The 27,473-nt window shown below is 39.9% G+C and overlaps 4 protein-coding genes across 4 annotated transcripts in view; 2 read left to right on the top strand and 2 right to left on the bottom strand.

Annotated features, from left to right (window-relative positions):
- Positions 1 to 4,115: 4,115 nt before the first annotated feature.
- Positions 4,116 to 10,257, bottom strand: LOC148368516 (uncharacterized). Its single transcript, XM_088330545.1, has 2 exons — positions 9,973 to 10,257; positions 4,116 to 6,235 (listed from the first exon to the last, which is right to left on the bottom strand). The coding sequence occupies exons 1-2, from the start codon at positions 10,082 to 10,084 to the stop codon at positions 4,998 to 5,000; spliced, it is 1,350 nt and encodes a 449-aa protein (XP_088186671.1). The 5' UTR covers positions 10,085 to 10,257; the 3' UTR covers positions 4,116 to 4,997.
- A 2,981-nt stretch (positions 10,258 to 13,238) lies between these two features.
- LOC148368515 (uncharacterized) lies at positions 13,239 to 18,698 on the bottom strand. The gene is made up of 2 exons (XM_088330539.1): positions 18,432 to 18,698; positions 13,239 to 16,011 (listed from the first exon to the last, which is right to left on the bottom strand). The coding sequence occupies exons 1-2, from the start codon at positions 18,538 to 18,540 to the stop codon at positions 14,513 to 14,515; spliced, it is 1,608 nt and encodes a 535-aa protein (XP_088186665.1). The 5' UTR covers positions 18,541 to 18,698; the 3' UTR covers positions 13,239 to 14,512.
- Positions 18,699 to 19,685: 987 nt separating this feature from the next.
- The window catches only part of LOC148368507 (uncharacterized), an 81,677-nt gene continuing 73,889 nt past the window's right edge, over positions 19,686 to 27,473 (top strand). Inside the window, exon 1 of the mRNA XM_088330544.1 lies at positions 19,686 to 19,746. The gene's annotated coding sequence lies outside the window, so the exon portion shown is untranslated. The remainder of the gene's footprint in view (positions 19,747 to 27,473) is intronic.
- LOC148368514 (uncharacterized) lies at positions 19,692 to 26,923 on the top strand. Its single transcript, XM_088330524.1, has 3 exons — positions 19,692 to 19,973; positions 21,893 to 21,985; positions 23,944 to 26,923. The coding sequence occupies exons 1-3, from the start codon at positions 19,865 to 19,867 to the stop codon at positions 26,034 to 26,036; spliced, it is 2,295 nt and encodes a 764-aa protein (XP_088186650.1). The 5' UTR covers positions 19,692 to 19,864; the 3' UTR covers positions 26,037 to 26,923.

Raw genomic sequence — 27,473 nt, 5'->3', positions numbered from 1 at the left:
GTAATTTTGTAACTGTAATCCTGTGCAGTCCCTTGAGACATTTTTGTGATTAAGGGCTATATAAATAAATTTGACTTGACTTGACTAAGAAAAGTGATGAATCCGCCCGAAACTGCATGACAGGAGTTGGTCAATGACTTGAAAAGAGCTGGGACCACCGTTTCCAAGGTTAATGTAGGAAATACACTAAGACGTCAGAATTTGAAATCACGCATGGCACGAAAGGTTCCCCTGCTTGAACCAGCACATGTCAAGGCAAACACATGTCAGTTTGCATATAACCATTTGGATGATGCAGAAGAGTCATGGGAGGTTTTGTGGTCAGGTGAGACCAAAATAGAACTTTTTGGTCATAATTCTACAAAGCGTGTTTGGAGGCAGAAGAATGAAGAGTGCAATCCTTACTCCAAAGCTTGGGGGTGCTTTTCTGCACATCGGACAGTACAAGTGCACTGCATTAAAGAGAGGATAACTGCGGCCATGTATTGTGAGATTTTTGGGAACAACCTCCTCTCGTCAGTCAGATCATTGAAGAGGGGTCTTCCAACACGACAATGACCCAAAGCGCACAGCCAGGAAAACCAAGGAGTGCCTCCGGTAAGAAGCATATCAAGGTTCTAGCATGGCCCAGCCAGTCTCGAGACCTGAAACCAAATGAAAATCTTTGGAGGGAGCTCCAACTCTGTGTTTTTAAGTGACAGCCCAGAAACCTGACTGATCTAGAGAAGATCTGTGTGGAGGAGTGGGCCAAGATCGCTCCTACAGTGTGTGCAAACCTGGTGAAAGACTACTGGAAACGTTTGACCTCTGTAATAGCAGACAAAGGATACCATAGCAAATATTAACACTCATTTTCTCAGGTGTTCAAATATTTATTTTCCGCTATATCATACAATTAATTTGTTCAAAAATCATAGATTTTTTTTAGTTCATCTGTGTCAGAGTGGACATGGATCCACGATGAAAATTTCAGACTCCTCCATGATTTCTATGTGGGAGATGTAGCAAAATAGCAGGGTGTTCAAATACTTATTTTCCTCACTGTATGTATTTTGGGAGAATGAGCGAGACAGAAGCCCGGACCTTATTCGAAAGGAAAGTACGGTGGACGTCGACGGCCAAATACGAGATGTCGAGGACGTTGCAGAAAGTAAAACGACCAACCTGCTCTGTTCAACACAACTCGGAGTATCTTGTAAACAGTTCCTGGCAACTCTGGTTCCTGCCCCGGAGTAGGAAGATATTCTTCACCCATGTCTGCAACACACAAGTCAAATCGCATTTATTTGTGACGCCTTTAATCACAGAAACTCACAAAAGGGACTCACAGAACACCACAGGGTTCCTCCAGCTTAAGGTAAATTAAATTCAAGACTTTTTGGATGCCTTTAGATGTCAAATTTAAGACAAGGTTGACAAAATCACATACTTGAAACAAACAAGTAACACGAATAAGAGGCAATTTTAAAACAAATGTTTGTTTTATTTTATTTGTTTTAACTACATTTTAGTCAAGTTGAAAATGTCTGATCTGAAAAACATTACACTCTCCAGAGTTGAAGACATTTAAGCAGGTTGCATTGGTTGTTGCAAGGGCCTCAGTGCATAATACACAATCAACCTCAACATTCAATGTAGAGTAAGTTATAGAGATATCAAACTTCCAGTCTCAAAATTTAAAAAGATGCTGCAGGTTCTACAATAGCATGCATCTGGTCCAGGTGCCAATCCGAATACTCAGAACGCCTGAACCTGTCAAACTTCTAAACTTGTCCTTCTCCCTCAAGGTCGAGTAAACAAAAGTATGAGGTTACTCAGAAGCCAATAAATTTCGGTGTGTCTTAAGGCGAGATTGGAACATTTCCTGTCACGAGGTGTCGGACAGTCCCAAACGCAGGGCACGAGGGATGTGGAGAGACCTGACTTGAGAGATGTTTATTTAAACAGCAACAACAAAAGACTGTACACGCCGCTGTCTTGCCACTCTGCTTCGTTGCTTTGTAGGCCGCTGGGTCTCGTCGACATAGCAGTCCGTGGCTAATAAACACTCCCGAGTGGTCGTAGCACCGAGCGCTTGATGTCTGGATGATCGCATATCCAGCAAAAAAAACTGTGATCGTATATGAATCTGCAGTTCGAGCCGACTTTGTGCGCCGTCAAAACTGAGTCGAAGACTGGATCTTATGGCCGACGTGTAAAAAACTGTTGCGAGCCGATGCAGCCGCAGCCAAACAGGGGCGCCGCCATATTGACTCTTACATGAACATGTGGTAAAGCTGGCATCTTTTGGATATAAGAAGGACTGAAGGCACCAAACCCTGACATTTCCATGAGGTTGTGTAAAATCTGCACAGTTGAAATTGCGATGCACTTGTTGTTTTGAGTCATATTGGTATTTATTTTTCTTTTTTATTTTAAAGAAATCAAGGAACTATTGAAGTTTTGATGCGACTTCATACGAGTTGCTGCTAAACTTAATTTTATTTCCTGCACTTTTGGTTTTTACTTTGATTTTTTTTTCCGCTAGCCTACAAAAGTTTGGGAAGCATTTTCACTGTAGCAGAATCGAAAATGTCGGACCTGCCCCGAGCTGCTTGGAAACAGCGTTCAGACGTCGACGTTCTCGCTCGGTCTCCTCTTTGGCTCCCCGAAGCTTCTCTTCAAGAGGTCCTTCCCCACTGGAGCACATTTTCTCCAAGTTTAAACGAAAAAAGGCTCCAACTCGGGAGTAAATAAGACAGACCTTCGGAAAGGACCGCAAAGTGATACTTCTGTCGAGTTTACGTCGTTTGAAGTCGACAACAGGACTTTCTCGACGTTCTAGTGTTCGGCAGCCATGACACCTTCTCCTTCCAAACCCCGCCGCAATGGATTGTGGGACACAGACAATAACAGAGGTCGGTGTGCAGTACCATCCCGCTAACTCGTGTGCCTCCATGGCGGCCATCTTGGTAGGGGCAACTTCGCGCATTTGGTTCAGAATCTAATTTGGTGGTAACGAATTCGGTCAGCAGGTGGTGCTCTCGGTTTCCAACACAAATTCATTTGAAATAGTCTGTGTCTAGCATTTATCATAAAGGATGCAACTTTAAAGACAATGCATTTTCAGATTTAAATTATCGATTGTGTAGTTCGTATATATGGATAATGATTGATCAGTCCAGAAGAAAAATAACTTCGACCCACAAATAATGCATGCAGTTTGATTTTAACAAACTATGTCTTATTCACAGGACAAAGAAAATTGAATCAAACGAAAGAATTAAGCACATTCACCAGCTCGATAGCCTAGATGGTAGGGCGCCCGCTCCAAGACTGGGAGGTCGCTGGTTCAAGCCTCGGCCGAGTCATACCTAAGGCTCATTGCCTCCCTGCTTGGCGCCCGGCATTAAGGGTTGTGGCTGCGTCGGCTTGTTACAGTTTAACTGTACAGGTCAGGTGTATCGACATTTCGTTCTGTGTGCACGGTTACAAAGAATGACAATGAAAGTAAATTAAATTCTATTCTACATTGTTGACACAAGTCAGCTTTAGAAAGGTGGAAGAAACGATGCAACAGGTTAACAGTACCGATGAATGAACCCAGTTTGAAGATAATAGACTCATTTCAATGATCAGGGATTGTTTTCATAGCGTACCAACATGGATTATTTGCCCAAAACATCAAAGAGGTTGTTGCACTAACCCTTTTTGTGTACTTTTGAGAACAAAAAGTCCCTCAGGGGAGGAGTGTGTGAGAAGCAGAAAATGGCCAACCAGGAAGATGAAGAAATAAAGGTTCCTATCTCTTTTGGCGGTGGACTTAATGAGGATTGTTCTCATCTGGACGACGGGGACGGAGAGAACCACAGGCTCTCCAAGCTTTGGGGCTCTGGTGATATACACATACATACAACCCTAGGTCGGCGATCTTATTGTTATAATACCGTACTTTCCGCACTAGAAGGAGCACACAAAATATGATTTTTAAAAAAAAAAAGCTGACTATGCGCCTTATAATCCTGTGCGCCTTATACAGGTATATAGATAGATAGATAGATACTTTGTTCATCCCCGAAGGGAAATTCACATTTATGGATCAATATTGAATTGCAAGGTCTCACAACTAAGAGAAGCAGTTTTTCGCGTAGAAGAAGTGTGCTGTGCATCCTGGGAAATATTAAACGATTCTCTTTAATTTGTAATAAAAATAATAATAAATAATGAAACAGCTGTTTATTCATTTTGGGAGTGAATGGAGTTGTGGAAAGTTTGTTTGTTATCTATTAAAGTCTGACTGACCTATCTGACTGTTTTGTTGACATTCCCTTTAGCATGAAACCATCTAATGGTTGCATAACGTAACTACATCCTCTCCTGTAGCCAAATCAAGTCACATTTATTTATATAGCCCTTAATCACAAAAATGTCTCCAAGGACTGCACAGGATTACAATTACAAAATTGCACGATTACCTGATCTTAAACCAGCATGCACTTATAGCGCCTTATAATGCGGTGTGCCTTATGTATGGAAAAAGTTTTAAAATATATCATTCAATGAAGGTTCGCCTTATAACACGGTGCGCCTTATAGTGTGGAAAATACGGTAATATAGTTGTTGACAACAGGTAAAATTGTATGCGGACACACGAGGAAATAGATAATTTATCAAGAAACAAGACACATACGCATATCATGAATCGTTTGAATCCATATGAAGACTTTGGGGTTTCAAATCTTTATTATGCAGCTGGAGAGTCTGCTCACTTCCTGTGAATAAATGTGGGATTTTTGATGTGTTGGCAGAGTCAGTGGTTGTAAAAAGGTGAGGGGAAATAGTTTTGTGGCAGTTATGTTCCAATAGACGGCCTGTGTGATACGTTGTCAAGTTTTTAATCTCCCACTTTCAGTAAATATTTGACCACAAACCGAGCAGGCAGAGGTCTTTGCACCGGTGTGGGTTCTTGTGTGTAATATTTAGTGTCCAATATGGATGATTTTTTTTTAACCACTATGTCAACAGGTCAAAGGCTCCTCACCATTGTGGGTTCTAATGTGTTTCTTTAAGTTCCCATGTTGGATGTATGCTTTTCCACAAATTGAGCAGGCAAAAGGCTTCTCGCCAGTGTGGGTTTTAGTGTGCCTTTTTAAGCTCAATCTTTCTCTGAATCTTCGACCGCAAACTGAGCAGGAAAAAGGCTTCTCGCCAGTGTGGGTTAGTTGGTGTGATTTCAAGTGTTCTTTTCGGGGGAATTTTTGACCACAAACTGAGCAAGAAAAAGGCTTTTCGCCAGTGTGGGTTAGTTGGTGTGATTTCAAGTTTCCCTTTTGGGTGAATTTTTTACCGCAAACTAAACAAGAAAAAGGCTTCTCGTCAGTGTGGGTTCTAATGTGATTCTTTAAGCTCCCATTTGTAGTGAATACTTGTCCGCAAACTGAACAAGAAAAAGGCTTTTCGCCAGTGTGAGTTTTATGGTGCGATTTTAAGGTCCCATTCTGTGAGAATCGTTTTCCACAAACCGAGCAGGAAAAAGGCTTCTCGCCAGTGTGGGTTAGTTGGTGTGATTTAAAGTGTCCAATTTGGGTGAAACTTTGACCGCAAACTGAGCAGGAAAAAGGCTTTTCGCCAGTGTGGGTTCTAATGTGTCGTTTTAAGGTATAACTCGTGGTTAATCTTAGACCACAAACTGAGCAGGAAAAAGGCTTCTCGCCAGTGTGGGTTAGTTGGTGTAATTTCAAGTGTCTGTGTTGGGAGTATTTTTTACCACAAACCGAGCAGGCGAAAGGCTTCTCGCCAGTGTGGGATCTAATGTGACTCTTTAAGTTTCCACTTGTAGTGAATCTTTTATCACAAACTGAGCAGGCAAAAGGCTTCTCCCCAGCGTGGAATTTCATATGCAACTTCATGTAAGACTTGCTTTGAAACGTTTTCCCACACTGGGAACATGTGTTACCACCTTCAGCGTTTGCGGAGTGGGACATGTCGTCGTCATCCGTTTTCACGTGTTGACGGGAGCTGATGCTTCCAGGCTCCCGCCAACCGTTATCTTCAGGTTGACCTCGATATTGGATATTGGTTGAACAGAACCCGGCCACGAGCAAGACTGGAAAATCGTCCTCCTCTTTAACCCCAATGGGCTCCTCATCCTCTGTTTCTTGCTTAACGTGATAAGGCTTCAGATCCTCCTCCTCAATTTCAACGTCAGGCAACTCTGGTTCCTGCCGCGCAGTAGGAAAATATTTTTGGCTGACGTCTGCAAGACACAAGTCACATTTATTTGTATTGCCCTCAACTTGTTCAGTGCCGTAATCTACGTTTTCAAAAGCATTGTCCCCGAGTGCCACAACATAAAAAAAATCTAAAGGCTTAAGCGCTGCTGATCGGTAAGTATTAGGCCTCTGGGAATGAGATCAGTATGATAAATCACCACTAGATCCTAAGAGTGGCTTTGTTCAGATAGTCTTGTAAATTGTTCCAGAGCTTGACTCCACACACAGACACACACATACTTTTCCTAACTGTTCTCACCTTTGGGATGATGAATTTACGACAGCCCCTTAAGTTATAATTTCCCTCTTTCCGAGGGAATCATTTCTGGCACTATGTTTTTTTTTACCTTAAATAGCAGTTGTGCAGTGAAAAATTTGACTAAATCATCTCATTTTAATCATTTGGACTGCAGGAATAAAATGTCCGTATGATCCCGATATCCTACCCTGTGTATGGTTTTTGGAGGATAACTTTTGTGATTGCCCCAGACTTCTGCACAATATGTTAAGTATGGCAGAATTAGAGAACAATATCATAAATACAATGCATTATAGTTTAAAATGAATTTGGCTTTATTAATGATTGAAATGCTTTTAGATACTTTAGTTTGTATGTGTCTGATGTCTGTTTTCCAGCTTCATTTATTGTCTATTATCACCCCTAAAAACTCAATTTCTGTTACAGTGTCCATTGCAGCACCATCCATTTTGACTTCAAAATCTTGATTTGCCTTGCGATTACCAAAGAATATGACTTCTTTTATTTAAATGTAAAGATATTTTATTTATATGTCAAGTCAGAATAATTTACAAGATGAGATCAGACAATGTCTAAATATTCATGTGTTCAAATTTAAATACAAAAAAACATTACTGGCGAAATACAGGGATAAAGAAAACGGGATATGAGTGAGATTGGAAATACTGCATTTTAAAAAAGTTACCTAGTTGTTATTGCTGCTATTATTATATCATAACTGTTATTATAAACATTATGTTTATTTTTATTGTTGTTATTATCATTTTTAGGTTTAGGTTGATTAATTCATGATCATTGCAAGTTATCAAATCAATATAGTTATCATTTAAATAGAAAATGTTTGCAGAAATTACTAATTTAAATCGTTTTGAAATATCAAAAATATCATTAATATATAAATTAAATACAATCACAACAAACGGGTTCTCAAATTCATCTAATTTAGAATTATTGGAGTCAGTGTGATCAATAATGCTCAGTTCCGGTAGATCATGGCCTTATATAGTATGATCGATTTTTTTCATTGTGATCTTTAATAAAGGTGTCTATGTTGTCAGTCCAGAATGCCATTGTCAAAGCTAATCATATTTAGTTAATTGTGTATTTCTCTGTCTTCTATGTTACAAATAATCCTGATGAGCTTGACTTATATTACAACTCGTTTTCTGCTGTTTTGTACTATTTTTGAACCGAAAGATATATATGACGTCCTTGGTTATTACTACGCATGTGCGAACTTTGAACCGTAGACGTATGTGTGACGTCATTGATACTTTCTGCGCATGCGCACGCTTTTGAACAAAACCCGGCTGCACCGCGGGAAACTTGTGAGACTTTTGAATGTGTCCTCCCACTGCAGTGAATAAATTCTAAAACTACATTTGCCTCTCTTACTGATCACTTCAGTTTAACCTATTACGAAAATATTATCCCTAACAGCCATTCTATCATTTGAATCCATCATTGTCCAGTGTCATTATATGGATTTACCACCCTATCCAGATCTTCAGGCAAACCTGTCCAGCTCCTGCATTTCTCGAATCCAAACAATTTCTCCTTCTGGAGTGCCGATTTACTTTATGTATACTCTACAATTTGAAGTCCTAGTTCCTTGCATCTTATTAGTTTACAAAACAAAACAAAAAAAACAAGCTTGTCTTGCAATGTCAGAGATTTTTTTTGCTTAAATTTTCATTTAAATAAACATTTGTCCCTTTTAGTTTTTTCTTCCTGCGGCAGATGGAAATCATTTCTTTGTGAAAATCCAGGGATACACGACCTCGTGTTAGCAAGTCCGCCTCCTCTCCGATTCCCCCCGGCTTTCGTGTCTCTGTTTAGCGGCGTTGAAGCCGGATTGCTCTGGGTAGCTCCGGGTGGCTACACGTTAGCGTCCGGAATGCTAAACGTGAGCCACGTTTCCGCAAAACACAGCAACTGCGTTCCCTGTGCGCTTCGATGTTTTCCACCCGCACTCGATGATCTTATTTGGTCGTGAGTTCGCATTTACCATGATTGCGGATGGTACCGAAGACTTATAACGCCGCTAGCCGCTTCGCTAGCTCCGGCTGTACTTCCACCATGGGCCCCTTCATCACGCCGGCACGAGAATTCTTTAGGGCAAGGAGTTGAAATTTCTTGAGTACACACATTTATTGTGCGCTAAAACCCATGTCCATAGGATAGAAGTAATCAATAGTGTAGTTGTCAAAACGGGAAGAAAAAACACCGAAGATAGGAGCAGACAATAAAATAATTGGGCAGCTGTTGGAAAAGGCAGCCGCTCGTGGCAGCGCCGCTTTGATGTATATTGTACATTATACAAAATAATATAGGTGAAGTAATGATATTAATTTACACCAATCCAAATATACAACATGGATAGACATTTTAATTGTATAAAGCCTTTTTGAAGCAAGGTACACTTTTATTTATAAAAAAGTTCCGTGGCACAACGTCCGTCGAAAATATTTGAAAAGAGTTATTTCAAATATTTTTCTGTACTACCTCATATTATGTGACTCATTCATTTGCAGGTAAATAGTACCCATTCTTGTTATTATTTCTGTTTTCTCATCTATATAAAAATAATTATGTTGGTTAAAATTAAGTTTAAAGAAAATTTGAATTGAATTCATTGTAAACATAAAAAAAAACACTATACGATCTTGTGTTAAAATGTATGTAAAAACGTATTGTTATGGTTGATATTCTAAAATGTATTTTATGTAAACTGAGAAGAAGTATTTGATATGTTTAGGGTAGCTATAGTGCGCTGCTAACGATGATGAGAACTACCGGGGTGCTAACCATGTGTCGTGTGGGACTCATTCATTGCAGCAACTTTATTAAAAACCTCATCATCCAGTCCAGCCTGAATGTGGATCTTTGGTGGCACGGCTACACCGCGGTTACAAATATATAAAGTTTGGATGCTACTTCATACCAGTTGCTGGTAAACTTCATTTTATTTCCTGCACTTTTAGTATTTGCTAGAGGTGAAAAAAATAGTCATTTACAGTAAAAGGCTGAAAAAAGTTGTATTTGAATTAGAATAGAATAGAATATACCTTTATTGTCATTGTTACAAATGGGCTAACATATTGTGACAACGAAATTGGGCATGACACTCCAGTTTTAGACATTCATAGTGGGGTATGAGCAAGAAGATAAAGGAACAGAGAAGATAATGTTATAAAACAAGGGGAATAAGGCTATAGTTATAATTTACATGGTATTTACACAAGAATGTCGGCATGTGGGATGTTACATACAGGGTTGTCGTGATAACGTTGTATCGTAACGGTTGTGCAATATTGCATTTGGTGCAAAGTCATCATGGTGCAAAAATAGTCAGCATATACATTGGTGCAAACATAGACCCACGATTCGTTCTTTCTATTGAATCACTAATTTTGAAGTTTGGGAAGCATTGTCACTGTAGCAGAAGCGAAAATGACGAACCTGCCCCGAGCTCCCTGGAACCAGCCTCCGGTCGCCGAAGTTCTCGCTCGGTCTCCTCTTTGGCTCCCCGAAGCTTCTCTTCAAGATGTACTTCTTCCCCACTGGAGCACATTTTATCCGAATTTGAACGAAAAAACGCTCCAACTCGGCAGTTAATAGAACAAACTTTGGAAAAGGACGGCAAAGTGATACTTCTGTCGAGTTTACGTCGTTTTAAGTCGACAACAGGACTTTCTCGACGTTCTAGTGTTCGGCAGCCATGACACCTTCTCCTTCCAAACCCCGCCGCAATGGATTGTGGGTTCGTGGAGCACGGATCACGTGCTGCTTTCAAAAAAGTGGGTGTTTCGGGTTTTCCTATCAGATACGACCGAAGAACGTCTCAAGAATGTATGAAATCGGGATTTTCTAACCCCCAAACAGGGAAATATCATCGTAAGGACACTTGAGGTGGGGGTCCTAGTAGCAAAGTTGGGATACATACCCTTTCTCCTGGTCGGAGGTTAGAAAACTCAACTGTCGTCTTTTCAGGAACGCAGCAACCGAAACACATAGAATACTAGATAGGTCGGCGCACAATAACTATCGACATATTACGCGAATTTAAACAAAGTTGAAGTGTAACAGGACCCAGATGGCGTTACACATTTGTTTAACATATTTTTGTTTTTGATGTTTTACCTCATCTGATAAATAGATGAGAAATGTCAGTCTCACTTCATTTCATTGTTGGCATCAAGTCTCACTAAATCACGTGATGTCCCGCGAGACTTGGCCCAAGCACCCTTCTCTGACCTGTGAGACTTTGCCATCTAGCGGTGATAATCATACTATTTTCCATTGCACACTCCTCTCCTTACAATAAAAGAAGTATTGTTTTTGTGTTGATTTCAAGGAAAGTGTCCACCCTCAACCCTCAACACACACATCAAATGCACCTTAACCAGAGTTAACGCAGCATCTACCCTGGAGGTCACATACCCCCTCCACACAAAGGCACCTACCTCTCTCTCATCTCATCAGACACACTTTTTCTCACTATCTAATTATCTTTCTCTCTCTGACACACAACAACTGAACACACTTCAGGTGCACCAATATGAAACCTGTAAAATGTAAATGAATGGAATATTCAAATATTCACACAAGCAGGTTCAGTCAGGTGTTTTTTCCAAACTACACTAAGGCAAAATAAAAATATCACGTAAAGAACAAAATAAATTTTATTGGAAGTGAAACACAAAAAAACAATTTGAATGCATGAACAAACGTAGGGATTTTTCATCATTACATTTTGATACTTAATCATATTTTGATACTAAGTTTTAAACGAGTATTTCTGGAGTGATGGGATGATATTCTCAGTAGGATATCTGGCATCTCTTGTTTTTGGTAATCCTCTGCAAATCAGGTTTGTAGTTGGTTGTTGCCACTCGGAGTAAATGGTAAATACTCTGCAATTGTATAGCGCTTTCAAGTCAATGAAGACCTCCCAAAGCGCTTTACAATGTGCTCTACACTTACCCATTCACACACACACTCACACACCAATATCGGCCATGCAGCCATGCAAGGCGCCAACCTCCTTATCTGGGGCATTAGGGATTCAGTGTCTTGCCCAAGGACACTTCGACAAATAACACAAGAGTTAAACACCGAGTTTTTAGAGTCATATTTATTTTTTGTAGGCGTTTTTCCAAAATTAATGAATATTGATTTCCTTTATCTTTTGTCATTAATTTGCGCTGCAAAAATCTATTGAAAGCCTAGTGGGCTGGAGTATTTCTCCGCGTGATAAAGCAAGAGCTCTCCCTCGCTCTTGTTGTTTGGCTTTTATTTTGTGTCCCAATGATCGTTGTTGTTTATGGTGTTCATAAAAATATGTCAATTATTTTACTGATATACCGAGTAAAGGGATAACCATAAACTTGACTTTTTTCCATTTTCTCCTTTTTTTATAACTTTTTATGTCTCACACATACTTTGAAAGATGTTTGATTCCTCCATCATACAGCAAAACAAACAAAAAATATTAGAAATTGACATACCCATAAATAAAAGAATCAACAACAAAATATGTCAACAAAATAAAAAGTGAGGTTTTTAGAAATCAAGTAAAAATGGTGTGATAAGCTTCTATCTTTTCTCGAATTGATCAAGTTTCAGTTGAAGTCTTGCAGTGATTTTTCCCATAATCTACTTTTCCTTTCACTTGTCCCTCCATTGTTTTATGCCAGGAGGTTGTGGTTTTAGCTAGGACACTGTGATCATTTTATTTGCTACCAGAAGCATAACAAAGGTCAGGCAGAAAAAGGCAGGGTAGGCACAGAGTCGGACGAAAAGGCTTACTGAGTTTGTAACAACAGTTCGCATAACGATCTGACGGCTTCCTCTTGGAAGCCGGGGGTTTAAAAAGAAAGTATCATCCAATCAGCTGTCCGGGCTGTTGGCGCCAATTAAGCTGTCGCAGCTGCGCTCATTCGGCAATAATGACAATTTTTACTTTCCATTCAAACTCCCTTCATGTCGGACGGCTGGTTATTTTGTGTCCCTCTTTTTTTCCCCATTTGTCGTCTTTTATCACTACATTAACTTCTTGTTCCCATTTTTCTTTAACCATCTCATTACAGAGATCCATTCCCAGAGCTTTATATAATTTTGTGATAACCCCCTTTATTGATTGTCCTTTTGAGTATGAAATTAATAATTCCTCAACTTTAGTTGGCTCTTTACATATTTTACCCCATTCATCATGTTTCTGGAGGTATTGCCAGAGTTGCAAATATTTGTAAAAATCATTTCTAGGTAGGTCAAATTCTTGTTGGAGTTGTTCGAACGATTTTAATGCCTGTTCCTTTGAAAATTTGGGTAATCAATCCTTTTAAGGCCCTTTTTTTCAAATCCTACATCTATAACCCCAGGTTTTAAGTCTGGGGTTTTGTCTATTTTTGTGGCCCTATTCACAGACCTTGATATATATGTAACCGCGGTGTACGTGTCCCACCAAAGATCCACATTCACGCTGGACCGGATGATGAGGTTTTTATTATTACAGTTTCTGCAAATGGATGAGTCACAACATTAGCTTTTTCTGCTGGGTCTGATCTCTTTGATCTCTTTGTAGTACTCTGGTAAAACTAACAACAAAGCATATCAAAGAGCTTTCTTTTCACTTTACAGAAAATACATTTTAGAATATCACAATACATTGATAAATCTTTGCATTTTAACAAGATACTTTTAACAAGAGATCGTATAGTGGATTTTTAACGTTTACAATGAATTCAACATATTTTTCTTTACTCTGAATTTTTACCAACATCATCCTTTTTTAATGTATATGAGAAAATAGCAATAAAAACAATAATGAGTATAAAAATGGGTACAATTTACCTGCAAATGAATGAGTCACAACATTAGCTTTTTCTGCTGGGTCCGATCTCTTTGATCTCTACAAGGGGAATTAATATTTAGTAAAACAGAAACAAAACGAAAACAAACCTAAACAACTTGACAATATCAATCACATTACTATGTATGGTGAGAGATTTGTCAGCTGTGGTTATAATGTTTAAAATTAAATTATTTTGTGGAGCACCAAAAGATATGTCTTACCTTTGTAATTTTCTGGTAAGACTAACAACAAACCCCGCCTCCTGATCACATGTTAGAAGCCAAAACCAAACCCCACCCCATACCAGCAGATGGCACTGTTGGACTCAGCATTGCAGGGTATTTACCAAAAACTATACACACATTTCAGCAGGAATTTCAATAAAATAAAAGTTATTATTACACCCGTTACATATATATATATTTTTTGTATTGTTGACCATGTTTTATTAGTTCCCTTAATCCATTCAGTCTGGATTTTTAACTTATTCCACATGACTATTACCTTGAGGCTAGGCCACCAGTGAGCGGTGCGCCCTCTCAATACGAATGTCCATGTGCCCCGTTGTCGCAACACCCGACTTTTTGAAGCCCGTTATGAAGCCGATTGTATCGTTTCTCTCGGCACCCTCCGGAATGCCATTCTAATGTTGTTGCGTCTTGATCTTGCCTCCGAATCCTCATACTTTGTTGCTAATTTGGCTCCTCCATGCGCTACCACATGGCGATCTTATTGTTTCATGATTGTAATTGTTGATAACAAGCAAAATTTTATGCGGAGATACGATGAAACAGATCATCTATCAACAAACATGACACAAATCATTTATCTTTTGAATCCATATGAAGACTTTGGAGTTTCAAATCGTTATTATACAGCAGGAGAGTCAACTCACTTCTTGTGAATGAATGTGGGTTTTTTGATGTGTTGGCAGAGGGAGTGGTTGGAAAAAGGTGAGGGCAAATAGTTTTGTAGCAGTTATGTTCCTATAGACGACCTGTATGATACTTGTTCAGTTAAGTGTTTTTAATCTCCCACTTTCAGTAAATGTTTGACCACAAACTGAGCAAGAAAAAGGCTTCTCACCAGTGCGGGTTCTTGTGTGTTATTTCTACTGCCGTTATGGACAAATTTTTCACCCTAAAGTCAACAGGTCAAAGGTTTCTCACCGGTGTGGGTTGTAATGTGTTCTTTTAAGTCCCCACTCTGGGTGAATCTTTGACCGCAAACTGAGCAGGAAAAAGGCTTCTCGCCAGTGTGGGTTCTCATGTGTTTTTTTACGCTCCAATTGTGGATGAAACGTTTTCCACAAATTGAGCAGACAAAAGGCTTCTCGCCAGTGTGGGTTTTAATATGTTTTGTTAAACTCCCATTTTCTGTGAATCTTTTACCACAAAATGAGCAAGCGAAAGGCTTCTCACCAGAGTGGGTTCTAATGTGTTTCTTTAAGCTTCCACTCACGGTAAAACTGTGCCCGCAAACTGAGCAGGAAAAAGGCTTCTCGCCAGTGTGGGTTCTCTTGTGTTTTTTTAAGCTCCCACTCCGGATGAATCGTTTTCCACAAATTGAGCAGGCAAAAGGCTTCTCGCCAGTATGGGTTCTAATATGTTTTGTTAAACTCCCATTTTCTGTGAATCTCTGACCACAAATTGAGCAAGCGAAAGGCTTCGCACCAGTGTGGGTTCTAATGTGTTTCTTTAAGTTTCCACTCACGGTAAAACTCTTACCACAAATTGAGCAGGTGAAAAGCTTCTCGCCAGTGTGGGTTAGTTGGTGTAATTTCAAGTGTCCATTTCGGGCGAATTTTTTACCGCAAACTGAGCAGGAAAAAGGCTTCTCACCAGTGTGGGTTCTCATGTGTTTTTTTAAGTCCCCACTCCGGCTGAATCGTTTTCCACAAATTGAGCAGACAAAAGGCTTCTCGCCAGTGTGGGTTCTAAAATGTTTTGTTAAACTCCCTTTTTCTGTGAATTGTTTACCACAAGCTGAGCAAGCGAAAGGCTTCTCCCCAGTGTGGGTTAGTGTGTGTCTTTTTAAGTCCCCACGCTGGAGGTATCCTTTTCCACAAACTGAACAGGAAAAAGGCTTATCCCCAGTGTGGGTTTGTTGGTGTAATTTCAAGTGTTCATTTCTAGTGAATTTTTTACCACAAACTGAGCAAGAAAAAGGCTTATCCCCAGTGTGGGTTCTAATGTGTCTTGTTAAGTCCCCACTATGTGTGAATGTTTTACCACAATCTGAGCAGGCAAAAGGCTTCTCCCCACCGTGGAGTATCATATGCATCTTCATATAAGACGTTTTCTCACCCTGAGAACATGTGTTACCCCCTTCCGACTGCGAGTCGCTTTCAGCGTTTGCGGAGTGGGATGTGTCGTCGTCATCCGTTTCCACGTGTTGAGGGGAGCTGATGCTTAGAGGCTCCTGCCAACCGTTATCTTCAGGTTGTCCTTGATCTTCGACGGTTGAACGGACCCCGGTCACTAGCAAGACTGGAAAATCGTCCTCTTGTTTAACGCCAACAGGCTCCCCATCCTCTGTCTCTTGCTTAACGTGATAAGGCTTCAGATCTTCCTCCTCCTCCTCAATTTTAACGGCAGGCAACTCTGGTTCCTGCCGCGCAGTAGGAAGAAATTCTTGGCTGACGTCTGCAAGTCACAAGTCACATTTATTTGTATTGCCCTTAACTCGTTCAGTGCCGTAACGTACGATTTCAGAGGCATTGTCCCCGAGTGCCAAAACGTAAAAAAATGCTAAAGGCTTCAGCGCTGCTGATCACAAAGTATTAGACCTCTGGGAATTAAATCATCACTAGATGAGAGGAGTAGCTTGGATCAGATCTTTGTCAACACTTAGTGCCGCGTTTTGTTCCTGTTTTCGGCGTATTACCCCGTATGGCGGTGAGTTGGCGCCGGCGTATATTCTAAGTAAACACAGTGTGACGAAAAAAGCAAAGATATAAGTACATACTGTTAACGCTTTAAATTTTTATCCTTTCTAAAAAAATGACTGAAAGCATTCGTTGGGATGACGTATCGTAGGACCCTGCGATCACCATGACGACCTGAATCATGTGATCCGGCACCCGAGACATCAGGGGCTGAGAATTTTTGCAAAGTCATGCATAAGTTTAGTGTTCTTGCAATCAAATGTTATTTTTCAAGCAAAGTGCCCTTGTGTTTTTGGAAAGTATTGTTTAAATATTCTGGGTATCGAAAATATAGATATAAAAAAAAGTGTGGAGGCAAAACCTCTGCTTGAAATGCATCATTTTGCAAGGAATTATTTTTCTCAGATGTTTTTCGGGAAACAAGTACTTTCAAAAAAAAATTGGCAATGTCATCAAATCTGTTGGTTGCTGACCCCTGGTGGAAAGTGTAAAGAAGAGGCGAGCCGTTTCTTTTGAAATGAATGTGGAATAGGAAAGCTTGATGCGGTTGGGAAAATGGTCGGAACGCTTTTTTTCACCCACTATCTACCACGGAGGAGAAACTCGCCTAGCGTTTCCATAAGTAAGTTAAGCTTGACTGTATTTATCTTTATTTTATTATTATTATTATTTTAAGAAATGTTTATTTTTGCACAAAATAATACTGGTTACTTACATAAACCTTAAACATACAAAATATAGCACCAGAGCAACTTACCAACAAATTCAACTTATGAACGATCGTCCTTAAGTAGGGCAGCGTCTGTATATAGAGAGCTCGGCTACAGTTGTAACATTTTCTTTCACCCTGTCCATTTTATGATATTTTAAGCTAGTCCTCTCAAACTGTTATACATGGTATCCTAATTCTGTTTTTTTTTTCAAGTAGACATCTATGGTCGAGTGCTGAGTAACTCCAAAAGTCTGTGTTACAACTGTACCAGGTACAGAACTCTTCATTTGATAGACGACAAGAAGTGCATTGGATTCAAGTAGAGTCACAATTATTTATATAGCCCTTAATCACCAAAAATGTCTCAAAGGACTGCACAACCTACACCTAACTGTAGCTGTAACTCGCCCCAATCCTATTTCGGATCACTTAATTCAATTTGAGACCCTAACAAGGAGCCTATGCCCTAGTTTTTCTAAACCTAGCCTCAATCCTATTTTGGATCCTTAAAATAAGTTTAAAACCCTGATTTGAAGCCCAAACCCTAGCCCGGAACCTAACCTGTTATGCAGAGAGATGCACCCCTGCCAAGAACTGCATCCCGTAGCTACTATAACCACTTTTACCTCGTTTTATATGACTTTTATATCACTTTTCGGGAATGTAATGGCGAACATATAAATCCATAATGATCCATATTGTTAGAATATGATACAGTGAAATAGTGAATGTGTTTAATTGCTGTTAATAGTGTCAATAAAATTGTTCAAACCAAAAAATGCACGTCACGTTTACTTTGCCTTTTTCTACTCAAATCGCTCGTTTTGAAACTGTTATGCCATAAAGCTTATTATGCTGAAATGAAGAGTCGAACAGTCAAATCACCAACAGATAAACGGGAGACGTTTACGTTACCTGCTCAAAATTGATTTATATACGGTGTGCATTACCGTTTGATTACATTCACAACAAATACAATTACGTAATGGTTTAAGTTTAATTACATTCCCAACAAATGCAAGACGAAGTGGTTTTGGTTATATGTTCGGCATTACATTCCCGAAAAGTGATATAAAAGTCAGATAAAACGAGGTTACAGTAGCCACGGGATGCAAATCTCGGCAGGGATGCATTTCTCGGCATCACACAGGCCACCCCCCACTGGTAACGCCCCTGATGCCAAGGATGTCGACTTATCTATCTACCTTGGTCATATCCCTCAAGAGGGGTGACCGACAGCTAGACAAACACATACAATAATAAAGAAAATAAAAGGGGGGGAAAAAAGCCCAAGCACCCAAACAAGTTAAGCACCTCGGCACCTAAGTTGGTCATGCCTTCGTCCCTCCAGATTACCCCTGCCGCATCATACGGGTGCCCAGCCCATCCTTACGAACGCGTCCAAAATCCCACTATCCTTTCACAACACCTCGTCAAGGATGTAGCAGAAGCAAAAAATGACGGACCTGCTCCGAGCTGCTTGGAAACAGCGTCCGGTCGTCGACGTTCTCGCTCGGTCTCCTCTTTGGCTCCCCGAAACTTCTCCTGAAAAGATCCTTCAGCACTGGAGCACATTTTATCCAGCTTTCAACGAAAAACGCTCCAACTAGGGATTAAAAAGGACAAACCTTCGGAAAGGACCGCAAAGTGATACTTCTATCGAGTTAACGTCGTTTTAAGTCGACTACAGGACTTTCTCGGCATTCTGTTGTTTAGCAGCCATGACACCTTCTCTTCCGAAACCCCGCCGCAATGGATTGTGGGACACAAATACAAATAGAGGACTAGATAGGTCGGCGTGCTGTAGCAGCCCGCTAACTCGTGTGCCTCCGTGGCGGCCATTTTGGTCGGGGCAAATTCGCGCAATGGAAGTACATTGATAAGAAAACACAACCTGCTCATTTTATTTATATTTTCCGTTTTTTCACATTTTCATTTTGATGGTTTTGACAGAAAATATTTTTATGGAGAGCAAATATTTTTAATTTAATGAATGTTTAAGTTTGTTTATTCTGGAATAATTTTCCTGACTGTTTTAAATTCCTATTTATTTATTTTTTTTTTTTAAAGGAAAGTGTATTCAATATATATTTATCCCGTTCAAAGGTGTGGTTTTAGTTCTGGCCCTCTGTATAATTGAGTTTGACACCCCTGATCTATACAGACACTTCAGTAGACGTCATATGACCAATTTCCTTTAACCAAGTGTTTTTATTTTTTTTAAATATTTTTATGCAGTGGTTATTTTTTGCTAGTCATTTGTTTATATAAGGGTAATTAATTTACTTTGATTTGGAAAAAACAAAAAAAATGTTAAAAAAAAGGTTACGCCAGCTTTTCGCAAAGTCTCAAAATGTCCTCCAAACACTGATTTTGAATTTGAAATAAGTCTTTCTCAGCGTTTAATATACAGTGTTAAAATGAAACTTCTATAATTGTTTATGAATTGTTGTTTTAATAACATAGTTAAGTTTTTTCGAAGAACAATTTTTCAGTTTCTTAAATGGTTTCAAGCTAATTTGCCGTAATGCTGATAACAAGTTACCCACATGAAAATCAGTTTTAAAATGAGCAGGTTGTGATTTATTTTCAATGTCGATAGCGCGAAGTTGCCCCCACTAAAATGGCCGCCTCGTAGGCACACAGTTAGTGGGCTGCCACAGCATGCCGACCTATCCAGTGGTCTATTTTTGTGTCCCACAATCCATTGCGGCGGTGTTTCGAAGGTGAAGGTGTCATGGCTGCCGAACAAGAAAATGTCGAGAAAGTCCTGTAGTTGACCTAAAACGACGTAAACTCGACAGAAGTATCACTTTGCGGTCCTTTACGAAGGTTTGTCCCTTTTACTCCCGAGTTGGAGCGACACCTCGTGGCGTTTTTTCGTTCAAACGCGGAGAAAATGTGCTCCAGTGCTGAAGGATCTTTTCAAGAGAAGCTTCGAGGAGCCAAAGAGGAGACCGAGCGGGAACTTCGACGACCGGACGATGTTTCCAAGCAATTTGGGGCAGGTCCGTCATTTTACTTTCTTCTACAGTGACAATGCTTCCCAAACTTTTGCAGGCTCGCGAAAAAAAATCTACAGTAATCCCTCGGTTATCGTGGTTAATGTGGACCAAAACCACCCGCGAAAAGTGAAAATCCGCGAAGTAGCGACGCCCCTTCATATATGCTTAAGAAAAAAACAACATTTTCTTATTTTTTTTTTATTGTATAATTTCATTATTATTATTATTATGTAGACCTGCGAAGCTCTGAATTCGCCAACGTGGAACCACAAAGTAGCGATGGAACCACAAAGTAGCGACGCCCGCCCCTTCAAAAATGCTTAAAAAAAACATTCTTCTTTTTTTTTAATTATTTAATTTTATTATTATTCTTTGGACCCGCGAAGCTCTGAATCCGCGAACGTGGAACCGCGAAGTAGCGAGGTCCCACTTTATTCGAAAGAAAGAATAGTGGTTTGAAATGCAGTCTTTTCAGCCTTTGACTGTAAATGACTCATTTTTCACGTCTAGCAAATACAAAAAGAGCAGGAAATAACATTTAAGCTCGGGTAACATGACATGTAAACTTGAATGGCTCCCTGAAAATTTTTCCTCAAACTAAAAAGCAGAAGTGCAGGACTTAAAATAAAGTTTAGCAGCAACTCGTATGAAGTCGCGTCAAAACTTCCAATAGTTCCCTGATTTTATTACAATAAATGACAAATACCGACTTAAAACCAAAATTGCATCGCAATTACAACTGTGCGAATTTTACACAACCATGTGGAAATGTCAGGGTTTGGTGCCTTCACTCCTTCTTATATCCAAAAGATGGCACCTTCACCTCATGTTCCAGCCCCCTCCACTTTTTGCAATTAGACAATAAGCCACCTCTTCTATGAGTACCCCAGGCTCCCACCTCACTTTGCTTAACCTTTTAGATTCCTGTAGACTTTCACTCACCAAATCAACAAGCTACACCTCCTCCTTCAATTCCTTTCACATTCTAACTTCTCTTCAAGCCACTCATCTCAAATGTCCTCTAAATTCTATTCCAAAGTCTCCTTTTCAAGATTCTCTCCTACCCAAGAACTTCCCCAGGTCTCCCTGTCAAGTTTTCCCTCCTTGTCCCAAAACTTCAACAGTCTTCTTTAAGTATAATACCAAGTAACCTGTTTTCAAGATTCTCGCCACCCAAAGATGTCCTCTCAAGTTTCCCTCTCAGATCTCTACTACCCAAGTCCCATACCCCCTTCTCGCCGGTACAGTCTTTTGTTGTTTAAATAAACGTCTCACAAGTCACCACATCCCTTGCGCCCTGCGTTTGGGACTGTCTGACATCTCGTGACAGGAAATGTTTCAATCTAGACTTAGGACCCTCCGATATTTAATAGTTTCAGAGTAACCGCATACTTTTGTTTCCTCGTCCTTGAGGGAGAAGGACGGGCTTAGAAGGTTCAGGTTGTTCTGAGTATTCAGATTAGCACCTGGACCAGACGCATGCTACTGTAGAACCTGCTGCATCTTTTGAAATTTTCAGACAAGAAGCTTGAGCGCTCTATAACTTTACTCTATATTTAATGTTGAAGTTGACTGCGTATTATGCACTGAGGCCCTAGCAACACCCATTGCAACCTGCTTAAATGTCTTCAACTCTGGAGAGTGCTGTTTTTCAGATCAAACGTTTACAACTGGACCAAAATATAATTAAAAAATAAAATTAAACAAACATTTGTTTAAAATTTACTGTTATTCATGTTGTGTTTTTTTTGTTTGTTTCAATCGTGTGTTTTTTGTCAACTTTTTCTTAAATTTGACCCTCAAAGGCACTCAAAAAGTCTTGAATAGTCTTGTAGGAACCCTGTGGTGTTCTGCGAGTCCCTTTGTGAGTTTCTGTGATTAAAGGCGTCACAAATAAATGCGTTTTGACTTGTGTGTTGCAGACATCGGTGAAGACCATCTTTCTACTGTGAGGCAGGAACCAGAGTGTCCAGGAACTGTTTACAAGATACTCCAAATTGTGTTGAACAGAGCAGGTTGGTCGTTTTACTTTCTGCAACGTCCTTATTTTGGGGGGAACATGGTAGGGCGTCGCCCCAAAAAATACACAGAGAGGAGATATGGCAAAAAGGGAACGCTCCTTATTGCATTGCTCAAGATAACTCTTGATGGTTGCCCGCCCCTGGCTCATGACTTCCGCCAGATGTCTACACACAATAGGCTCTTGTCATCTCCAAGACGGCTTCAAGTTCATTTCAGGTTGAACTTTTCTTAACCTGAGTTATTATCTGCTTTCCACAACACTATACATCTCGTATTTGGCCGTCGACGATCGCCGTACTTTCCTTTCGGATAAGGTCCGGGCTTCTGTCTCTCGCTCATTCTTTCAAATGACGTACCTTATTTCTAAATCTGTCACGTGCGCTTCGACCGTTTTGAAGACGATATATTTACCTCAGGGTGAATATTTTTCATATTCGCGAATCTTTTTTATATCGGCGATCACCGTCTATTTTCTTTTCCCTCGACTGAATTGTCAAGAAATTGATGTCGACGCGTAGCGACGCGCAAACTAAAGCAAACCTTCTGTTAGGTGGTCATCATGGCGGTGCAACGTTTAGTTTCAAAACAGCGCTTCAGTATATTGACGTCGTGTATTTTCACACCCTAAGGGCGCAGTCTCCCAAGTCGGTTTATTTTGGGTTAATACCGAGTGACAGCGGTAAGTAGGGCTGCACGATGAACCGAAATCGAATCCATAGCGAGATGTTACATAATGCGATAGTGTAACCGCAAACCACTGCGTTTTTTTTTCGGACAGTTCAATAATAATCATTATATACTATTTAAAAAACTGGAAAGATATGAGATAAGAGATTTGGCTTTGCAATGGATTCAAAGGGATTTGACGGGGAGGAAGCAAAATATGAAGTTGTCATCTGAATACTTGGACGTCTGTTGTGGAGTACCACAGGGTTCTATCCTGGGTCCAAAGTTATTTAATTTATATATTAACAATATTTTTAATGTTTCAAAACTATTAAAATTAGTAATATTTGCAGACGATACTAACATTTTCTATTCAAATGATAACTATATTGATTTGGTAACTTACAATAATCATGAAATATTTTACCTAAAAGTATGGATGGATATAAATAAATGATCTTAAAATTGAAATAAAACCAAAGTAATATTCTTTGGTCATCGCAAGGCAAATCAAGATTTTGAAGTCAAAATGGATGGTTCTGCAATAGAAATCAGAAAGTTTTTGGGGGTCATAATAGACAATAAATGAAGCTGGAAAACACACATCAGACACATACAAACTAAATTATCTAAAAAAATTCAATCATTTATAACTAAAATTCCTTTTAAACTATAATGCATTGTATTTATGATATTGTTCTCTAGTTCTGCCATACTTAACATATTGTGCAGAAGTCTGGGGCAAACATTACAAAAGTTGACTCCAGCCCCTTTTTGTCTTCCAAAAACGTGCAATTAGAACCATACACAGGGTAGGATACTGGGATCATACGCACATTTTTATTCCTGCAGTCTAAATGATTAAAATGAGATGGTTTAGTCAAATTTTTCACTGCACAACTGCTATTTAAGGTCAACAAAAACATAGTGCCAGAAATGATTCCATCGTCAAGAGGGAAATTATAACTTAAGGGGCTGTCGTAAATCCATCATCCCAAAGGTGAGAACCACCAGGAAAAGTATGTGTGTGTCTGTGTGCGGAGTCTCACTTTGTAACATTTTACAAGACGATCCGAACAAAGCCATTCTTTGCATCTAGTGGTGATTTATCATACTGATATCATTCCCAGAGGCTTAATACTTACTGATCCGCAGCAGCAGCAAAGCCTTGAGAATTTTTTTTACATTTTGGCACTCGGGGACAATGCTTCTGAAAACGGACTAATACCTTACGGCACTGAACGAGTTGAGGGCAATACAAATAAATGTGACTTGTGTCTTGCAGACGTCAGCCAAGAATTTCTTCCTACTGCGCGGCAGGAACCAGAGTTGCCTGCCGTTAAACTTGAGGCGGAGGAGGAAGATCTGAAGCCTTGTCACGTTAAGCAAGAGACAGAGGATGGGGAGCCTGTTGGCGTCAAAGACGAGGACGGTTTTCCAGTCTTGCTTGTGACCCAGGTCCATTCAATTGTCGAAGAAGAACAAAAAGATCAAGGTCAACCTGAAGATAACAGTTGTCGGGACCCTCTAAGCATCAGCTCCCCTCAACACGTGGAAACAAATGACGACAACTCGCAGTCGGAAGGTGGTAACAAATGTTGTCAGTGTGGGAAAACGTTTCGACACAAGTCTTTTATGAAGTTGCATATGAAATTCCACGCTGGCGAGAAGCATTTTTCCTGCTCAGTTTGCGATAAAAGATTCAATCAAAGAGGAAACTTAAAAAGACACATTAGATCCCACACTGGCGAGAAGCCTTTCGCTTGCTCAGTTTGTGGTCTAAGATTAACCACGAGTCATACCTTAAAGCAACACACTCTAACGCACACTGGCGAGATGCCTTTTTCCTGTTCAGTTTGCGGTCAAAGATTCACTAACAGTGGGAACTTAAAAAGACACACTAGAACCCACACCGACGAGAAGCTTTTTTCTTGTTCAGTTTGCGGTCAAAAATTCACCCAAGATGGACAATTGAAATCACACCAACTAACCCACACTGGGGAGAAGCCCTTTCCCTGCTCAGTTTGTGATAAAAGATTCACTACAAGTGGAATTTTAAAGAGACACATTAGATACCACACTTGTGAGAAGCTTTTTTCCTGCTCAGTTTGCGGTAAATCTTTCAACCAAAATGGGCACTTGAAATCACATCAACTAACCCACAATGCGGAGAAGCCTTTTGCCTGCTCAGTTTGTTGTAAAACTTTCAACCAAAATGGGCACTTGAAATCACACCAACTAACCCACACTGGGGAGAAGCCTTTTGCCTGCTCAGTTTGTGGTAAAACATTCACCAGAAATGGAGACTTGAAATTACATCAACTAACCCACACTGGCCAGAAGTATTTTTCTTGTTCAGTTTGTGGTAAAAGATTCACCCTAAAAGGACACTTAAAATCACACCAACTAACCCACACTGGCGAGAAGCCTTTTTCTTGTTCAATTTGTGGTCAAGAATTCACCCGAAATGAACAATTGAAATTACACCAACTAACCCACACTGGCGAGAAGCCTTTTGCCTGCTCAATTTGTGGAAAAAAATTCACCCACCGTGGAAACTTAAAAAAACACACACTAATACACACTGGCGAGAAGCCTTTTTCTTGTTCAGTTTGCAGTCAAACATTCACCCAAAATGGACAATTGAAATCACACCAACTAATCCACACTGGTGAGAAGCCTTTTTCATGTTCAGTTTGTGGTAAAAGATTTACCCTCAAAGGAAACTTGAAGTTACACAGTAGAACCCACACTGGCGAAAAGTCTTTTTCTTGTTCAGTTTGTGGTAAAAGATTCACCCTAAATGGACACCTAAAATCACACGAACTAACCCACACTGGCAATAAGCTTTTTTCTTGTTCAATTTGTGGAAAAAGATTCTCAAATAATTGTTACTTAAAATCACACCAAAGAACCCACACTGGCGAAAAGCCTTTTTCCTGCTCAGTTTGTGATAAAAGATTCAGTGATCGTGGGAACTTGACAAAACACAATAGAACCCACACAGGTGAGAAGCCTTTTTCCTGCTCAGTTTGTGATAAAAGATTCACCCATAGTGGGGACTTAAAAAAACACATGAGAACCCACACTGGTGAGAAGCCCTTTTCCTGCTCAGTTTGTGATAAAAGATTCACCCATAGTGGGGACTTAAAAAAACACATGAGAACCCACACTGGTGAGAAGCCTTTTTTCTGCTCAATTTGCGGTCAAAGATTCATTAACAGTGGGAACTTAAAAATACACACCAGAACCCACACTGGCGAGAAGCCCTTTTCCTGCTCAGTTTGTGATAAAAGATTCAGTGATCGTGGAAACTTGACAAAACACATTAGAACCCACACAGGTGAAAAACCTTTGACCTATAGTCTTAGTGGGTAAAAATGTATCTATATCGGCACGAGAAATTACACACAAGAACTCACACTGCTGAGAAGACTTTTGCCTGCTCGGTTTGTGGTCAAACATTTACTGAAAGTGGGAGCTTAAAAACTTGACCAAGTATCACACAGGCCGTCTATAGGAACATAACTTCCACAAAACCATTTGCCCTCACCTTTTTCTAACCACTGACTTTGCCAACACATCAAAAAAGCCACATTCATTCACAGGAAGTGAGCAGACTCTCCAGCTGGATAATAAAGATTTGAAACTCCAAAGTCTTCAGATGGATTCAAAAGATAAATGATTTGCATATGTGTCATGTTTTTTGATAGATGATCTATTTAATCGTGTGTCCGCATAAAATTTTGCCTTTTATCAACAATTATTATAACAATAAGATGGCTGACCTAGGTCCCCAGGTATGGGGCATGTTCTCACCAGAGCCACAAAGCTTGGAGAGCCTGTGGTTCTCTCCGTCCCTGTGGTCGGGATGAGCACAATCCCTGTGAAGTCCACCGCCGAAAGAGATAGGAACCTTTTTTTTTTTCATCTTTCTGGTTGACGATGTGCTGCTTCTCACACACTCCTCCTGAGGGACTTCTTTTCTCAAAAGTACACTAAATGGGTTCGTGCAACAACATCTTTAGTGTCTTGGGCCAATATCCCTTGTTTGTATGCTATGAAAACAATCCCTGATCATTTAATTGAATCCATTATCTTAAAACCGGGTTCATTGATTGGTACTGTTAACCTATTGCATCATTTCTTCCACCTTTCAGCTTGCTAACACTTGTGTCAACAATGTGCTTTTTTCTTTCGTTTGATTTAATTTTCTTTGTCATGTGAATTAAACGTAGTTTAATAAAATCAAACTGCGTGCATTATTTGTGGGTCGATGTTATTCTTCTGGACTTATCAATGATTATCCATTTCTACGAACTACAAAATCGATCAATTAAAGCTGAAAATACTTAGTATTTAAAGTTGGACCCTTCATGATAAACGCTTGACACAGGCTATTTCAAATGAATTCGTGTTGGAAACCGAGAGCACCACCTGCTGACCGAATTGGTAACCGCCAAATTAGATTCTGAACCAAACATATATAATTGAAAGTCATATGGTAATGTGTTGTCATTTTGGCCATAAAAGAGTCAGAAATCACGTTATGAGTGATGACTTTTGCCAGAACCGAAACTTAACGATGTGTTAAGTCAAAAAAGAAAAGGCACTTGGAGTTTCCTGGAACAAAATGAAGTTGAGACTGGAAAGCACCATGACCACATTGTAAGACAGCATTAAACTGAAATATGAACTGTTATAATTATATACGTAACCGCATTGTCGTTTTCTTACCAAGGATCCACGTTCAGGCTGGACTGGGTGATGAGGCTTTTATTGCAATTGCTGCAATGAGCGACACAACATACACGC

The sequence above is a fragment of the Urocampus carinirostris genome, chromosome 3 (assembly GCF_059441175.1).
Source record: "Urocampus carinirostris isolate Australia breed hairy pipefish chromosome 3, RoL_Ucar_1.0, whole genome shotgun sequence".
Classification (NCBI taxonomy): domain Eukaryota; kingdom Metazoa; phylum Chordata; class Actinopteri; order Syngnathiformes; family Syngnathidae; genus Urocampus; species Urocampus carinirostris.
This window is presented reverse-complemented; position numbering and strand designations above follow the sequence as displayed.

Excerpts from the sequence above, each read along its gene's own strand:
- LOC148368516 (XM_088330545.1), bottom strand. The coding sequence starts at position 10,084 with ATGTGCTCCAGTGGGGAAGAAGTACATCTTGAAGAGAAGCTTCGGGGA. Across the intron at positions 6,236-9,972 it reads TTCCAGGGAGCTCGGGGCAG|ACGTCAGCCAAAAATATTTT; the intron begins GTTCGTCATTTT and ends TGTGTCTTGCAG.
- LOC148368515 (XM_088330539.1), bottom strand. The coding sequence starts at position 18,540 with ATGTGCTCCAGTGCTGAAGGATCTTTTCAGGAGAAGTTTCGGGGAGCC. Across the intron at positions 16,012-18,431 it reads TTCCAAGCAGCTCGGAGCAG|ACGTCAGCCAAGAATTTCTT; the intron begins GTCCGTCATTTT and ends TGTGACTTGCAG.
- LOC148368514 (XM_088330524.1), top strand. The coding sequence starts at position 19,865 with ATGTGCTCCAGTGCTGAAGGATCTTTTCAAGAGAAGCTTCGAGGAGCC. Across the intron at positions 19,974-21,892 it reads TTCCAAGCAATTTGGGGCAG|ACATCGGTGAAGACCATCTT; the intron begins GTCCGTCATTTT and ends TGTGTGTTGCAG. Across the intron at positions 21,986-23,943 it reads AATTGTGTTGAACAGAGCAG|ACGTCAGCCAAGAATTTCTT; the intron begins GTTGGTCGTTTT and ends TGTGTCTTGCAG.